The 17,389-nt window shown below is 45.1% G+C and overlaps 1 protein-coding gene across 1 annotated transcript in view; it reads right to left on the bottom strand.

Moving 5' to 3' along the window:
- GFPT2 (glutamine-fructose-6-phosphate transaminase 2) overlaps window positions 1-17,389 on the bottom strand; it is a 46,218-nt gene that overhangs the window by 18,510 nt on the left and 10,319 nt on the right. The window contains exons 2-9 of the mRNA XM_003799162.3: window positions 15,641-15,748; window positions 13,841-13,939; window positions 13,201-13,326; window positions 9,471-9,529; window positions 8,677-8,811; window positions 5,922-5,983; window positions 2,616-2,695; window positions 1,990-2,107 (exon numbers count right to left, since the gene is read on the bottom strand). Coding sequence (XP_003799210.2) covers window positions 1,990-2,107; window positions 2,616-2,695; window positions 5,922-5,983; window positions 8,677-8,811; window positions 9,471-9,529; window positions 13,201-13,326; window positions 13,841-13,939; window positions 15,641-15,748 — 787 coding nt within the window. The remainder of the gene's footprint in view (window positions 1-1,989; window positions 2,108-2,615; window positions 2,696-5,921; window positions 5,984-8,676; window positions 8,812-9,470; window positions 9,530-13,200; window positions 13,327-13,840; window positions 13,940-15,640; window positions 15,749-17,389) is intronic.

The following is a 17,389-nucleotide window of genomic DNA, read 5'->3' on the forward strand; positions in this document are numbered from 1 at the left end:
GCTATTTTTTGGTTGCAGCCGTCATCATTGTTTGGCGGGTCCAGGCTGGGGATTAGAACCCGCCACCTCAGGTGTACGTGGCTGGCACCTTAGCCGGTTGAGCTATAGGCACCGAGCCGAGAATCAACATTTTTAAAAGTAATTTTTAACTATTAAATTAATTTAAAATTTAAGTCCATTAATTTTTGAGAACATCTATTCAGGAGGGCAAGATTGGAGGATCCCTTGAACCCAGGAGTTTGAGGCCAGCCTGGGCAATATTGTGAGACTCTGTCTTTATAACATAAAGGAAAAAAAAAAAAAAGAAAGAAAAGAAATAATAGTAAGCCTTCCTACTGAGGAATGTGCAATCTCCCCCTTCATCCAAATCATGTTTTTCACGGTAAATGTTTGTAGTTTTCTCCAAACAGGTTCTAGATCTTTTTTTTTTTTTTAAGAGACAGAGTCTCACTTTATTGCCCTTGGTAGCCTCACAGCAACCTCCAACTCCTGGGCTATGGTGATTCTCTTGCCTCAGCCTCCCAAGTGGGACTACAGGCACCCGCCACAACGCCTGGCTATTTTTTGTTGCAGTTTGGCTGGGGCTGGGTTTGAATCCGTCACTCTTGGTACCCTCTAGACCATTTTTATTGAGATTTATTCTAAGGAATTTAATTAAACATTTTTTTCCAGCTATGGTGAGTCACATTGCTTTTTTTAATTACCAAATGTTTGTGGAGAGCCTCTGGAGCCCGGTCATGTGAGGAGATACAGGAGGGAATAAGGCAGGTATCAGTTTAAGGGCAGTGGCTAGAATAGGGATTTCCACACCTTTTTTCTCAGCTGCTCTTATAATAATAAGTCCTAATAGCCTTTCAGCTGGATTAAAAGGCATATAACAGCATTGACTACAAATAATTATTTCATCTCCTTTCAGGCATTCATGTTTCTTAAAAAAAGAAATATTTATCATATTTCATTAAAAATAGGTACTATGGGTTGTAAGATCACAATCGTTTGAAACACTTCAAAGAAATAAAAACTTCACCAAATTATAACAGCAAGATGCCAAATTCTATAAAATACTGTGTCTTAGTATCCCTGAGATCATCTTAACTTCCCACTGAACTGGTGTTGTAAGGAATACAATTTAGGAAATGCCACCCTTATCTGTGGTTGAGTTTGATGCTGGCTGTGGCCTTAAACAGACCCTGCATTCCCATCGTTCTCATTTCCCAGGACACCTGGCCTGGAGTACTCCCTGCTGTACAGCAAGGCCCTACTGGCCTACTAGAGGCTGGGTAGGAAAGAGAAAACTCATCTAGAATGGAAAGACCCGGATGAAAAAGGTAGTAGTGGTGTTTATAGTGATTGTCAATTTCAAATGGCAGGAAAGCGTGTGTGTGTGTGTATACTACATATGTGTACAAGCATAAAATTTTTGTGGTACAATGGATATGAAGCAGTGTTTCTCAAATTTCAAAATTATTATTTTGTGGATTGATGAGAACATGGACTTTAAAAATCAATGGCACAAACCCCATAAATGTTGGCTCTGTCTTTTACAAATGGTCAGAGCTCAGGCAAAGGTGGGGGTGGTGGTGGGAAGAACTGAGGTCCGGAGACACATGCCTCATTTGAAGGGGGGCAGCCTTTGAGCAGACAGATACCTGGGGCCTGCAGTAACACAGTAGATTTCCAGAGAAGCTAGAAATACAGATTTTTACGTAAAATCTTCCAATTTTTAAATGTTGGCAAATAATTTAATTATTTTTTGCAGGTTCAAACATTGCACCTGTCAGTGGATCTGTCTACCCCAGCCCTGTAGGTGCTCCCTGGACAAGAACTCCAGGATGAGGGCCACCAGGGGCTGAAACCTGCTTTGGCCCCACACCTTGCTGAGCTATGAGAAAACGGCTCACGTAGGGGATAAGTGAGGAATGGAGCTGTTTAGACAGGTACCCTTTGATTATGTAATGCCAGGAAGGAAAAGTAAGAACATTTAGTTACCTCGCATCAGAAGCAAAAAAGAATTCCACAGCCTTGTCACCTACTGCGTGCAGGCAGGTGGAACTGTCCAGCCTCTTCATCCTTGTTTTACAGATGTTCTTGACGTTCTCAAGAGCGCCTAGCAAAGGAAGGAACGGATGGCAAATCCCATTATTTTGTTTGCACGTCATGCAGCAAGGAACTGATTTTCCTTCTGAATGTGTGTGGGAGAAATCTGCAATTTTTAGCTTTGGCTGCATCAGCTGAATCATGTAAAAGATCCCCAAATAGCACAGTACCACTGCAAGAGCATTTATACAGCTACCACACAAGAGCAATGCAAACAAAACAAACCAAAGCTCTCAAATCCAGGCACACTGCCAGTACACGACAGAGCCGAGCCGCATGCCATTCTCTCCTCTTTTGTGTCTGTTTGACAATATCTCTAATAAAAAGTTCTTTTAAAAAAGTGGAGCCAAGTATCAGCTGACACGCTTTTAGACCTGGAACTGTGTGCCAGCTGGACCTTGACCAGAGTGGAACATCCTTGCCTCAGAGGGGAGCTGGCTGCCCCATGGCAGCCACCACCAAGTCCCGAGACATGCGGCAGCATCTGCACATTTTCCAGGTCCTCTGGAGAGACTTACATGTCCTATACAAGACGGGGATCTGTTCCGTGGACAGCTTGTATTTGCTCCGCACTCCAATGAGCAGAGGGCTGCCTCTCCTGGAGAGAGAAGAAAGCATAAAGTTTACTTATCACCTTCAACAGCCAGGGGTTGGATGTCCTAGCATCTGAGATGGCATCCCCAAATCATCCCCTTTCCCTGGGGCAGAGAATCGTGGTTAGGCTCCACAGGATGGATCTCTTGACCACAGAAAGATGCTCTCAGGGTCCAGAATAGGGACCCACGGGCCAGCTCACTGACTTGTTATTCCCACCTGCCTAGTGAGCCTGGTGACCTGTTGTACCCTCCATCCCTGCCAGGACCAGGGACACTTCGAGTTCAGTGAATCCCCACACAGGACTAACCCGCACAGTTAGATCACCGAGGCTGAGCAATAACATGTGGGGCACCCTAGCCTTCCTCAGCTGTGCACCCCTAAAACAGGAGGGCTCCATGCCCGGATCTGCACAAAGACTCCCTTTTTGTTTCCTGCTGTCACCCAGCCCCCTTGCTCTCCATCCTTAGCAGGCATTAAACTGACTGACTTTTGTGTATACACACTCTGTGGGCTACTTAATGCAATTTCCAGGGTAGTTTTGTCTCTGCCTGAGTGACACCTTGTGGACAAAGTTTAGAATCTTTGACCTGTGCAAGGCAGTCCTTCATCATGAACCAGATGATGATTTTCACAAGGCAGACTCATGGGTAATTCCTGCAGCCGGCCAGGGGAGGGCCCTAACCCAGGCCTCCTCTCCCAGATCTTCTGGCTCAACCACCAACCCTGGCTCTCCCGTATCCCCTAAGGGGATCCTCAGGAAAGTGCTTTGTGGTATTTCTTCCTCGTTCACAATTTCTAGCAGGTAATGTGTTTAAGGTATTACTCCATGATTTTAATGACATCTTGCCTCCAAAATCTAATTCTTTGCTCATCCTTATAAATTACAGCATGCAAATCAAATTTACAATGAGTGTGCATAGAAATAAGCAGCTCATTTTCATAATTCACACACTCTAAACCCACCATTCAAGTCAGAACCAGGCAGGTAAAATTCCAGTAGTTATTAAAGGATGCCTCAGCCACCTCTCCACACACGCACAGCAGGTGGCAAAGAGGCAATTTAAGAGAACTGTTTCAAGTACATTAATTAGAATACAGTGGTTACCTGGTTACCTCGACTAGCTTCTTGTTAACTTAGGTCAATGAACTAGTGAACTACTGATAGCCTGAATCCTGCCCACATATAACCACTAGTTGTTAACCCAACTCAGTATAGTTATGAACAATAGACCCTGTTTTCCAGCGTGTTTGAATCCTACTTTTGACTTCTCAAAGTGGGGGACAAAATGTGGCTTTGAAGAAGGTGCTATGAGCACACTGATTATTTTGGTCAATCTTTTATTATGTCTTAAGCAAATCTGAGGCATAGTTCTAGGCCTAGCAGGTAGACTATTTAAAGCTTAAATAGTCTTTATAATAATGACAGCGAGAAGTGTGTTTAAATTTTCTTGGCAAATGGCTCCCCCAATTGTACTGCTATAGGTGGAGCTCTGTGGTTCCTCCAGAATGGAACATAATTCTCCAGGGTATCCCAAAGATTGTCCTGGAGGTTACAGAGCCATAAAACTTTATTGCTTCTTCACAGTGCTCTCTTCTGACTTCATTTTAAATAATATGTGTAACATCATGATAGTATCATATTTTAAAAGGAGCTTCTAAATTTGATGAGAACCAACTGTTATTTTATAATTCTATGACTGGAAAGAATTAAATTCAAAATGGTAAATCAGTTCCAGTACCAGAAAAAAGTAAATGCCTATCATTTGTTGCCCAGACACTGTGACTATCTGCCAAGGACAGACTCACCCTTCATGGCCCAGTCTCTTAGGGCCATGAGTACATCCTCCATGACTCCTGGGAGCTTCAGAATGAAGCCTACAGCCCACAGGGTGGTCTGCCCACTTCTCTACTCTCACCAGCTCATGAGGCTTCTGGAGCAGGGTCCACACCCCCTTTCTCAGTGATGTCCCCTATTCCTGGCATATAGCTAATGGCAATAAGCACACACTGAGCATGGAAGAGCCTCAAGTTCCACAGTGCCCCTCCACCCTGCCACCATCTGGAATCTAGAAGGGATCCTGGGGGCAACTACATTTGCCCTGGGCCCTTTGCCTTTGCTCATGCTGGTCAGGGCCTCTCCAGCTGCCTGCCTTCTCCAGGCTGACACCTGTTTCCCCTCCCGCCTCCAGTGCATTGTCCTCAGTCACAGAGCATCACCATCCTTTGCCCTTCTCTGACTTCTCGTACAGCTGTCCAGCCCTTCAGAGAAGGGACCAGGTTGAATGTCACTAGGTGACCAAGGCCTGGAACACAGTAAGTGTTCAATAAATATCAGTTGCATGTACAGGTGGATAATCAATGCATCTCAATATAAAATAAAAGATGGCTTAATTTCTGTAAATCCAGACAGCTCTGGGAGCCATGTGTGGGCTGAACCAGGCTCTCTGGGCTAAATGCTGCAACACACCTGCTGTGAAGGTTATAAAGTTTGAGATCTCGGCCTCCAAGGCTTCTTTGGTATTGGATCTAAATCAATGTCCACTCTGGTTCTTACTTTTGTATTCATAATTTTGTATGCCTTTTCTTTTTTTTTTTTTTTTTTTTGAGACAGAGCCTCAAGCTGTCCCCCTGGGTAGAGTACCGTGGCATCACAGCTCACAGCAACCTCCAACTCCTGGGCTCAAGCGAGTCTCCTGCCTCTGCCTCCCAAGTAGCTAGGACCACAGGCGCCCGCCACAACGCCCGGCTATTTCTTGGTTGCAGCCGTCATTGTTGTTTGGCGGGTCCGGGCTGGGGATTCGAACCCGCCACCTTAGGTGTACGTGGCTGGCGCCCTAGCCGGTTGAGCTATAGGCGCCGAGCCTATGCCTTTTCTTAAAGACAGTCTTCTCCAAATTTTACTGGCTTTAAGTCCCACAAAACCTGGATTTACCCCCCCAATACAGCTTTATTTTTAATTTGAATTTGCTGCCAATTTCTAACATTCTGGACTTTCCAAATAAAAATCCAACTTTCTGGTTTCTGTATTTAAAAACTCAGAAGTTCTAGTACCACTGGCCACAGAGATGGTGGGGCGCAGTCACTGGGGCTAACCCATAGCTGCTCTTTACACACAGCCAGCACCTTCCTGTGTGCTGGAGGCCCTGTTCCTCCTCCATACCTCAAGCTAAGCAATTTTATTTTATTCATTTCTTTCTTATCAGAAATATCAATGCATTTTGCCTTACCTTGTGGCAACAGCTTCTCCTGGGTAATGGATGCTCTTGAAAACCAACGCGAATGCACCTTCCTGAAAATTCACAAATGAACAATAAGGGCCAACTTGCTCCAGCTAGCCCAGCCTCTGTAGCCTGGCAACTGTCCCAGGCAGGTCTCCCTAGACCCCTCTTCCCTACAAGCAGTCCTGAGGTCCCTGGAGAGCTGAATGCAGGAAGAATTAGTGCAGGGTGATGGCAGGAGGGAAAGGGAAACCAGCATATGCTGAAGTACTAGAGATCAGAACTTACTAATTTCCTGGTGAGCAACATAAACCACACCTGTCCAGGCCCACAGGGAGCCTATCAGGGACGCTCAGCTCCAGGATGAGTGGGCAAGACAGGTGCACTCAAGAAGCCCAAGAAGTGAGAGATGCCTGGGGCCCTCCCTGCTCTGGGCCTCATGCTGAGGGGTGCACTCAGCTACACACACACACACACACACGGCTCCACCCCTTAACTGGGCGATCCTATTTTAGCTTTCTTTGTGCCTGGTTGTCCTCCTCTGCATTCTGCCTTGGGTGGCTTCTGGGATGATAACAAGCTAAAGCATTGAACTGAAGCCTGGCACTCAACCCAAGAGAAGCATGAGCTGCTCTTACTGTTCCTCTTGCTCTTGTTTCTGTGGATACTGTCACTTGCCCTCTGTGCCTCAGCTTGCTTGTTGTGCAAAGCCAGAACTAGAATATAGCTTTCCTAACTCAAGATTCCAAATGTTTTTGGTACTTAAATTCTATTTATTTATTTATTTTCAGATTAATATTAGGTTACATTGCTTACATTTCTTTCTTTTTTTTTTTTGAGACAGAGCCTCAAGCTGTCAACCTGGTAGAGTGCTGTGGCATCACAGCTCACAGCAACCTCCAACTCCTGGGCTCAAGCTAGTCTCCTGCCTCTGCCTCCCAAGTAGCTGGGACTACAGGTGACCACCACAATGCCTGGCTATTTTTCGGTTGCAGCCATCATTGTTGTTTGGCGGGCCCAGGCTGGATGAGGGCCCAAGCTGGATTTGAACCCCCCAGCTCAGTTGTATGTGGCTGGTGCCTTAGCTGCTTGAGCCACAGGCGCTGAGCCCATTGCTTACATTTCTAAAGTAAAGTTCAAGTTGTAGTTAAGCTCTTCATCCAGGGGGCGTGTTGAATACCCTCACATTGTATACATTAGATGAGATCCCATCAATCACCCTCCCTCTTCTCCCAGTCCCTCTGTACTTAAATTCTTTTCTTTTTTTTATTAAATCATAGCTGTGTACATTAATGCAACCACGGGGTACAGTGTGGTGTTTTCACATACAATTTGAAATACTCTCATCAAACTGGTTAACGTAGCCTTCATGTCATTTTCTTAGTTATTAAGACATTCATACTCTGCTTTTAGAAAGATTCACTTGTACCCTTGTAAAATAAACCATAGAGGTGACCCCACCAATCACCTCCACCCATCCACCCCTCTCCCCTCCTTCCACCCATCCACCCCTCTCCCCTCCCCATTCCCTCCCCGTATTCTAAGGCTATAATTAGGTTATATCTTTCCTATGAAAGCTATAAAGTAGTTTCAAAATAGGGCTTATACTTAAATTCTTGATGCAAAATTCTCCCCCACAACCTGACATCCTTACTATTTCACCACAACTCTAGTAGACCTTAGTTAGGTACAACCAGCTATAAATCCAAATTTCCATTGAACTCTCCCAAATATTGGAGCCCTGGGCAGCCCCAGGCTCTGTGGGGCTAGTGTGTCAGATCCAGGTTGCCAACTTGGTTGCAGAGCCAGAGGGCCTAAGTAGACATCTCCAGGCCCCAAAGGCCCTTTGAACTGCCTAAAACCAACGGGCTTTAGGCAAATCCCAAGGCTTTTGTTAATTTAGGACAAGTCCTAATTTTAAAAGTGGAGGAGATATTTCTAAAATTTCAAAATAAAAAATGGAAAAAGAAATACCACGGTGAAATACCAAACTGACTTACCGCACATTACCTAGTTGCATTAAGTATGGGATAGGATCGTATATATACACATGTCCTCTAAATTCCGGACTTCCAAGAAGGCCAGTAACAGAATAAAGGGTTTTGACAGTAGACTTACTTTTTAAAAAAGACTCTGAAAACATTCACCCAAGGATGATATATTATAAACCACAGCATGGTGCCCACAGCAGCCTGTAAACCAGGATATTCTGGATTCTCAGCCCTGACCACTATCTCTAGCTGCCATGGCCACAGAGGAGCTATAGTCAGCACTGTTTAGGAGGAGGGGCTCTGAGAGGTCTGGGCCACTCTCTGCCTCCCCTATCCCACCCAGGCCTGTGTGGACTCCAACTCCTCTTCTAAGAATGGGCTCTCCTTGGACTATCCCCTGGATGAGCTCCCTTCTCATCCCTTAGGTTCCTTGTGCCCTGCCCTCTGGGATGTCACCAATCTCTCTCTCTCCTGGGTCATTCCCTTCAGTAACACAATCCTCCCTCAGAACCACAACCCTCTCTTGCATACCCCCACCAAGTTCACACATACATCATGAGAAGTCATGGACTATAAGGCCAGTCACAATTTCAGAGGTGTTAAAATAGGGCAAGGCACTTTCTCTTTGATGTTTACTATAAGGATGTGACATCTTTAGGCCAGATGCTGTAGATGAGCCATCTTTTATCCTCAGGACTTTGTGCAAATTTGCCTAATAAGTGCTTATAAAAAAAATAAAGGAATGATTTAGACAGACGGGATTTGTAACTCACCAACTGTTGAATGACTCTCTCGACCAGTGTTGAAAATGTAATGTCCTCAGTTTCTTTGTTGTCGAACACATATTTAATCAGCTTGGCAATGGTCTCTGTATCTGTTTCTGACTCAAACTCATAGCCTTTGCTTTCCTGAAATGTGTGGTTGGACACAGTGTCAGAGAGTGGTCATTGTGCAATGCCTGCCCAGCCAACTCCCTCTCCTCCCAGATGACCTGCCCTTGCAGCAACTTAAGCTGAGAACCAGGAAAACTGGGACAGGATGGAGAACGTTTGCCAAAATCATACAGCCAAACACCTCTGAGTCACTCCTGGATTCCCTGAGCTCATTCCTCCTCAGAAGTTTATCCTTGCCATTAATCCAGACATTGCAAAACAACAGCAGTCACAATGATAAAATATGTGAATCAAATCCACCCACATCCTGACCAATACTACACGAGCTTTCCAAACTTTAGACACTCACTGCCTGACTCCCAGCCCCTATTCCATTGGGTATATGCATCAATGTGTTAAATAGTGCAGACATTTTAATAAAACCAAGGGCGTGTTATTTTGATTCTGGGAATCTGTAGTGGATCTTGAGATAAATGCTAATACCCTAGTATCTCCTTAGACAAGGCCTGGGGAGTCTGGGAGGCTGGGGCTGAGGTTGTTCTTGATGTGGTATGGTTAAGAAGGGTCTCACTCAGTTCCTGCGTTTGCTTCTGGAGCCAAGTGAGCTGGCTGGAAGGTTTCTGAGGAAGACTAATACCACGCAACCCAGATGTTACTCAGGGGAAGAGTCTTACCAGAAATTTCCTCAGATCCTTGTAATTTGTAATGATCCCATTATGAATGACAACAAATTCTGGAAGAAAAGTCAAGAGAGAAATGCTGTGAAAAGATAAAGTACAAGTCATATGTGAAGAAAAATGCTGTGATAGCTTGAAAACCCTTTGTAAACTCCACTCCTACAAAGACCCTGTCAAGCAGTGACTAGAACTGATGTCTACGATGACTACAATTTATACTCAAGGAAATACACATTTCTCTCTCAGTGACAGGCAGCCACCAAAATACCCATGCTGAGAGCTCCATATTGTAGTCTGCAAAACTATCAAATTGGCTTTGGTATTTAAGTCACATGGGGGAATGATTAACCCTTCTTTAACCAGCAATCATCCCAGGCATCCCAACAGACTTTAGGTTACAAACTAACAGTCTATTTAAGTGCTTTGTTTGATCTACATTTTGCACTTTAAAGTCCTGGTTTTCTTGGGGAGAAAAACACCAGCAGTCCTTGCATCTCTGGCTGCTGCATCTCCCCCACTTTCCCCAGTACTGCCCCACATCCTGCAAGGTGGACCCCTCAGATCCTGGGATGGGAGCAAGCAATGTGTCTGCCTGGTTCCCTCTGCATTTTCTCAATAGCTGATGAATGAGTGAGTACTTTGAGGGAAAGATCTAAGGCCAGCCTGAGAGTTCTACTGAGCAAATAACACCCTCTTCCTCTCATCCTAGATGAGGGAAAAATTTCTTACTACTCTTGAGATTCAATAATTTCACCAGAATATGTTTAGATGTTAGATGCCCTTCATAAATATTGACTACTATGAAGTAATATTTTGGATCTCCAAGTTTTTCTTCAGTTCAGGAAAGATTTCTTCTACTACAACTTTAAAAATACTTTTCTTTATTTTCATTATAATTTGTACCTAAAAAAATTATTGTTTAATTTTGTGGCATCACACAAAAACTGGGAGGGTTTGAATAAGAAAAGTCCAGCTCTAGCAGGTGAGGGGGCTACAGCTGAGCTCTGCTACAGCGTTTCAGATTTTATTTTGATTTCCTCCCAGGAACCCCAGTTAATCCATATGTTGGATCTCTTGTAACTGGTTCCACATTTGTCCCCTTCTCCAATCTTTTTCCTATCTATTATAACATTATTTCTCTACATTATTTCCTTAACTCTGTCACATTTTCTTTCATCGTAGTATTGTTCCAAAACTTACTTCTTTCTTCCCTAAAATACATGTTTTCTTTGTAAAAGCTTCTCTGTAAAATTTTCTTGGGCACTGTGGCTACTAAAAGTGAGAATTTCTTAAAGGTGTGCTCTTCAGCTATCACCACTGGTTGTTAAAGAAAGTTTATGAATCTTTGCTTATCACCCATGTTGTTTTCTTTTCAATTACTCATCCTGAGTCAGGGCAGAAGTGTCCAAGTTTGGGTGTGGGTGGGTCTCCTTGGAGCCTCCCTGCTTTAGGGACACAGAATCACTGTCTGCCCTGGAGGAGGGGATTTTCTGGTGAGGTTTGCCTTATCGCATGGGTGGTTGGGAGGCTGCAGCTGAAGTGGCAACATCAAGGGCACTCTATCTTGGGGCAGTGTTTTCTCAGCCAACACCGCTGCTCTGGGGATCAGACTCTGCATTTGACTTGGGGATTGGCCATATGTACAGTCCAGGTCCCCCAGCACTGTGGGGTCTGCTGTCCTCCTCCTTGGTGTAGGGATCTTGTCCCAGTCCTGATATGCCATGTGGTTCAGTGCATGGACCAGACCCAAGGAACAGTCCCCAACGGAAACCTCACTACCTCGTTGCCTAAAGATTTGACCACATAGACACATGAGTGCCCCTGGCCCATGTGCTACCTACAGCTGCTCTGCCAAGCAGGGTGGACGGGGCTCTCCTTCCATTCTCTGGAGGATGCCTTCCCTTCCAAATTGGTTGAGGTGAGCTGGTGAGTCCCTAGAGAGTACTTTGGAGAGAAGCCATACCACTCTGCACTTTCTGTTAGGAGTCCTCGTGGTTTTCCTTCTTGCTTAGTGCTACCTGGGGGCACCACTGATCTGTAGTGGGTAAAGGACTCCAAGCAGGGAGGTGCTGCTATCTTCCTTGGCCCTATTTCCATGAGGATTAACCACAGTGAGGTTTGTCAAGTGGGGCTAAGTGCCTGCTAATAAGCCCCCAATAACTGCTCTGACATATTTGACCCTTACTGTCATATAGGGATGGTAAAAACATGCACCATGCCAGGGATATCTGGGGTGGGGGTCTGACTGACTCGAGAAACCATTCTATTTACTTATGCCCACCCCTGTAATGCCCAGGCTTCAATCAGAGTGGGGACTTAGTGGCAGGCCCAGATTGCGTCTTAGATTCTTGCATGCCCTTGGAGGTTTGGAGGTCTTGGAGGAGTGAGGTTTTAAATCCTCTCCCCATCTCCACACCCATCATGTCCTAGTGCAGGAAGCCCTGACACCCCGAGGACTGACCAGCAAGCCTCTGAGAGCTATCACTAGGCGCTCCAGGCCTACCAGTCTTTCTACCATGAAAGCAGGAAGAGGGTACTATTTAAGAGAATCCTGCTGTGGAGAACTGTCCTGGGGGCCCAGCCAAGTGGCATGGATCTGTGAGCTGGGGCTGGCCCAGGTGTGTGTGTGGGGTGAGTATTAGGAGGACCAACCAAAACCAACCATGAGCAGTCACAGTGACGTTGGCCCTTTGCCCATCAATGGTGCTCCGAGGTGCCATGAACTCAGTGTTTCCAGATCTCCCATTTTTCAAGGGATGCCAGATATGAACTTGTATGAACAATAATTCTCAACTTTTAAAAACACTTTTAATACAAAGTGAGTTGAGTTGAGGGCTCTCCTGCTGGGAGTATCCCTTGGGCTCTGGCTGCAGCTTCTGCTTCTCCAAATCCTAAGCCCTTAGCTGCTGAGGTCTCCTGAGGGGGCCCAGAGAGTAGAGTAGGCAACTGAGAAACCAGTCAAGATCAGAACAGCCCCCTGCCTCACTCTGGACCACTCCTCTGTGGAAAGAGGTAGGTTTAGCTGGATGAAGACAGACCCCATCCTTCCCTTAAAGGTACAGCCTTCTGGAACACTTTGAATTCTTAGGGAGGAACAGTGCCTGGTTCTGTTAGTCCCTCATGCTGCCACATCCCACTCATGGCTAGGTTCCAAGGAGCCAGCAGCCCTTCTGGCAAGTGCCATCATTTTCCTATAGATGCTCAATAGGTCAACACCACCCAGGGGCCAGGTTGAATTTGCCTGTTCTTTTCTTTTCTTCTTTTTTTTTGAGACAAAGTCTTACTCTGTCACCCTGGGTAGAGTGCTTTGGTTCCATAGCTTACAGCAAGCTTAAACTCTTGGGCTCAAGAGATCCTCTTGCCTTAGCCACCCAAGTGGCTGGGACTATAGATGCCAGCCACAGCGCCTGGCTAGTTTTTCTATTTTTAGCAGAGACAGGGTCTCACACTTGCTCAGGCTGGTCTCAAACTCCCAAGCTCAGGCAATCCACCCACTTCTATCTTCCAGGGTGTTAGGATTATAGGCGTGAACCACTGCACTCCCCTGAGTTTGCTTCTTGACAAAAGTCCAGGGCCACCAGCAGGGCTTTAGGATCAAGGGGATTTGGGTGAGAAGTCAGCTAGAGGTGGGCATGGATACTGCTGTGGCCAGGATCAGCCCAGCCATGTGGCTTAGGGTGGGGCAGAGCCTTCAGGGACGGAAAAGAAGGCTATACCATACACGTACCATTGCCTTTGTCAGAGCGCTGAGGGTGGCTGTTGATGGCATTGGGAATCCCATGGGTGGCCCAGCGAGTGTGGGCAATGCCAAAGTGCGTCTCAAATTCCACCTTTAAGTCCATGTTGTTTTGTTCTAAATGAAAGAAGAATCAATTTTTCACACTTCAAAAACAAGCCATGACATGCAACTGTTGAGACGTGCTGGTGTCTCCACACCACGACACACCACTCCTGCCAACAACACATTACACCCAGGTTCCACCCTGGGCCCTCCTGCCGGACCTCACATCCCTGTGTGCAGAGGTTTACTTAGGACTTATCAGTATCTTGGCTTACTTCTTGACTGAAATAAACTTACTTTAAAAAGCAAAACATAAAATAGAAAAACAGTATCATTTGCTAGAATAATTAAAATAAATATTGCACATAACTATTAAAAATTTAAAAGCTCCATGTGCCACTGCCTAAAATAAGCCATCCTACGCTCTGTGAAACACCGTTTTACAACATGAGCTTAACCCTCCTTCTATTTATCCAAGCTTGGATACATTAATAGTTTTAGTCTTGAATGCTGTTGGAAAAAAATTTGTCTGTTAAAGTGGTCCACGATGCATGCATTACTTGAACTTGGAGTGTTGTCCACTTACTGTAGAGTTCCTCATCCAAAGCCTTGACTTTTCCTCTTTTCTTGACCAGTTGGATGTGTCTTTCTTTGACGTCATGATTATTTCCATCGATTGCCACACCTGCGGTTTAAGCATCACACACTAATGCACAAGGTGCTACACAGGGGCAGGGCTGCTAGTTCAGGGTTGGCTGGTTACTACAGGGCTTGTGCCCCAGAAAAGAGCTGGGCAGTTTGTAGAAATCTACGTGGACACACCAGACGTGGAGACTAACGGCAAAGGGGGAAACTCCCTGCTTCCTCTGTGTGGCAGCTGCCTCCCTGAGCTTCTGCCTAGCCTGCTAACAGCAGTGAGCACTTTGGATGCTTCCAAGGTGGTGGCGGAGGCACTGCCAGGTCCTCGGCTAAAAGCAATGGGTTCAGTGAAGGGCTTTTGTCCTGTGTGCTCTTCACATTGTGATATTTTTGCTGGTATCTCCACTGCTTTAGTGTCCCTGAAATCTTTTCTCTGTTTTGCTTTCACTTAAGAATTAATTGAAGGGGGGGTGGCACCTGTGGCTCAAAGGAATAGGGCACCAGCCCCATATACCGGAGGTGGTGTGTTCAAACCTGGCCCCAGCCAAAAACTGCAAAAAACAAAAACAAGAATTGAAGGGGATCAGGTGGCACCTGTGGCTCAGTGCCGGCCCCATATACTGAGGGTGGTGGGTTCAAACCCAGCCCTGGCCAAACTGCAACAAAAAATAGCCAGGTGTTGTGGTGGGCGCCTACTCAGGAGGCTTAGGCAAGAGAATCGCCTAAGCCCAGGAGTTGGAGGTTGCTGTTAGCTGTGACACCACCGCAGTCTACTGAGGGCAATAAAGTGAGACTCTGTCTCTTAAAAAAAAAAAAAAAAAAAAAGAATTGAAGGGGATATAAGATCATCTGGCTCTCTTTTTCCCTTGGGCTGCTTAATTAAAAGTAGGTAACAGATTAAATATCCACTATTTTGTGGATGGAGTAAACTCTGAGTCACCAGGTAGAAGATTAGGTATCCACTTAGAAAGATATTTTGGGAGAGGTTAAGATGACAGGAAGTGCTATGATAAGTGAAAAGAGAAGAATTTAAAATTACAAAATTGCATAATGATATCATGATTAGGTAAAAACAAAAAATATCCAAGTACAACACCTTCATTCCTCACCACCCAGATCATCCAGACAACAAGGGCTGGATAAAGGACATGAAGACAATCAAAGATTGATGGAGGGTCCTTTTGTTTTCTGAGGCCACACATTTTTGAGGTAGGACTGACATACACAAAGTGGTGCATATTTAATATCTACAACTTGATTAGTTTGGAGACATCTGCACCCGTGAAATCACCACTACAATCTATATCACCAATCCATCCACCACCTCCAAAAGTCTCCTATTATTATTTTGTTTGTGTGGTAAGAGCACTTAACATAAGATCTGCTTAGCAGATCTAAGGCCCTCTTGGCAAATTGCTGAGTACATAATATAGTGTTCTGAACCACAGGCACTGTGCTACAAGGAGACCTCTAGAACCTCTTCATTTTGCATACTGAAGATTTGTAGCCTCCTATTTCTTGATGGGGGAAAACTTTAATGGAGGACTTACTTAAAATTTATTGCTTTACCCTCGTTTCCTCTCTTTTTCTACTTTTCAAATTTCTTTAATGGCTAGTATTTTTTTTTTTTATATTGAGAAGAAACTTTAATAAAAGCCCAGATTGTCAAACCTCACAGGAGAGAAATGGGCATGAGCAGGGCAGCAGAGCCAAGTCCTGTTTTGAAGTGGGAAGGAGGGGGACCCACCTGCAGAGTCATAGCCTCTGTATTCCAGCCGCTGCAGGCCTTTGATGAGGGTCTCAAAGATCTCCTTCCTTGTTCGGGGGACTCTGTAGTTCATGTAGGCAAAGATTCCTATTCAAAGAGAAAAAAGTGCCACTTTTATAAAACACTCAGTTTACACTTAGAAAAAAACACTTTGGGGATGCAAACCAAGGTGGCAACTCCAAAGGTCTCCTGCTGCTTGCAGAGCAAGGTGTGACCTTCCTGGATGTGAAGAAGAGTGGCACTCCCCTCCTTCCTCTGTGACAAAATCACTCATGCACCCTGTGTCATGCCTCTTGGCCTTGCCATTCCATTGCAGGAAATTTGTCTCATGCTGTGCTTGCAGGAGATAGCTTTCCCTGTGGCCACGTCTATCATATCAAAAGCCAGCAACATAAGCCAACCACCTTGGGACCCTGAAGTCCCCACCTCCCTGTATTCCTTGATTTGCACAGCATAGGCCTGGGAAGAATCATAAGGAGGTCACAGCAGCAGCAGATGGCAGGTGGGGACTGTTGCTGGGCCTCTGCTTCTACTTCCCCTCCATCTGTATGGCTTGGAGCTGGACCATGAGTAAGCACTACTCTGACAATAGCAAGAGTAAAACCATCTCATTCTCCCTTGGGCCCCACAGAGCCTTCATCTTCAAAGTAGGCCAACAAATCAAGAAGATGTTGTTTGGCTTTATTTTCTGCCCTCATATTTCAAAATAATACTTTTCCAAATTGGAAGTGATGCTTGTCATTTTGGTTCTGCCCTTCCAGACCCACCTACTCCACCATGGACTAGATGAACTGTTGGCCCTCCTCTCTGTGGCCCTGTGGGTAACCCTTCCATCATCCTCTGTCCTTTCATCCTCTCTTCCCTGCCTTGGGGAAAGCTGCCCACCTCAAAGCTCAGTTCCCATGGGAGGTGACCTGGCCCTGGCTCTGGCTACCCCATTTTCTAACATCATTGGACATATACACACCCCTGACAAGGGCATAGGCTGGCATTTCTGTCTTTGTATTCCTCACCATGTCTTCACAATGAATTATGCAGAATAGGATGACCATATAAGTAGGTCATTATGAAAGTTTTGAGATACATGAAAATCAAGAAATGTAAAATAATGCAGATGGAAATAAATGATACCATCCCAGCAACACCAATAAGCCAAGCAAGCTGCAACTCGCATTAGTGAATCAGAAAGGACACTGTCAACTGTGTTCCTTGGAAGTGAAATAATGGACCATAACATAGTCGGTCTCAAAACTTTTGTAGCAACCTATGTATCTGTTTTGATGAAGCAAAAGGAATGGTTGATAAAATAGTTATTGAGGCATATTCACATATTCACATTTCCCATCTTGGTATGTGTAAGCTGCTGGAACAAAATACCATGGACTGGGTGGCTTATAAACAATAGGAATTTATTGCTCACAGTTCTGGAAGCTGGAGTCCAAGATCCAGGGGTTAGCAGGTTCAGCATCTGGTTTGGGTTCACTTCTCATTCTAACTTCACATGGTGGAATGGGTGAGGGGTCTCCCTAGCGTTATTTATAAGGGCAATAATTTTATTTATAAGGGCTCCATCCCACAACCTAATCACCTTTAGGCTGTAGCTGATATTATTACCTTGAGGGGTGAGGATTTCACCATATGAATTTAGTGGGAACATAAACATTAAGAGCATAGCAGTAATTAATTTTGCTGAGAACTTACCACATACCATGCACTGGGCCACATAGA

The sequence above is a fragment of the Otolemur garnettii genome, unplaced genomic scaffold (genome assembly GCF_000181295.1).
Source record: "Otolemur garnettii isolate 467f Iridium unplaced genomic scaffold, OtoGar3 scaffold00146, whole genome shotgun sequence".
Lineage (NCBI taxonomy): Eukaryota > Metazoa > Chordata > Mammalia > Primates > Galagidae > Otolemur > Otolemur garnettii.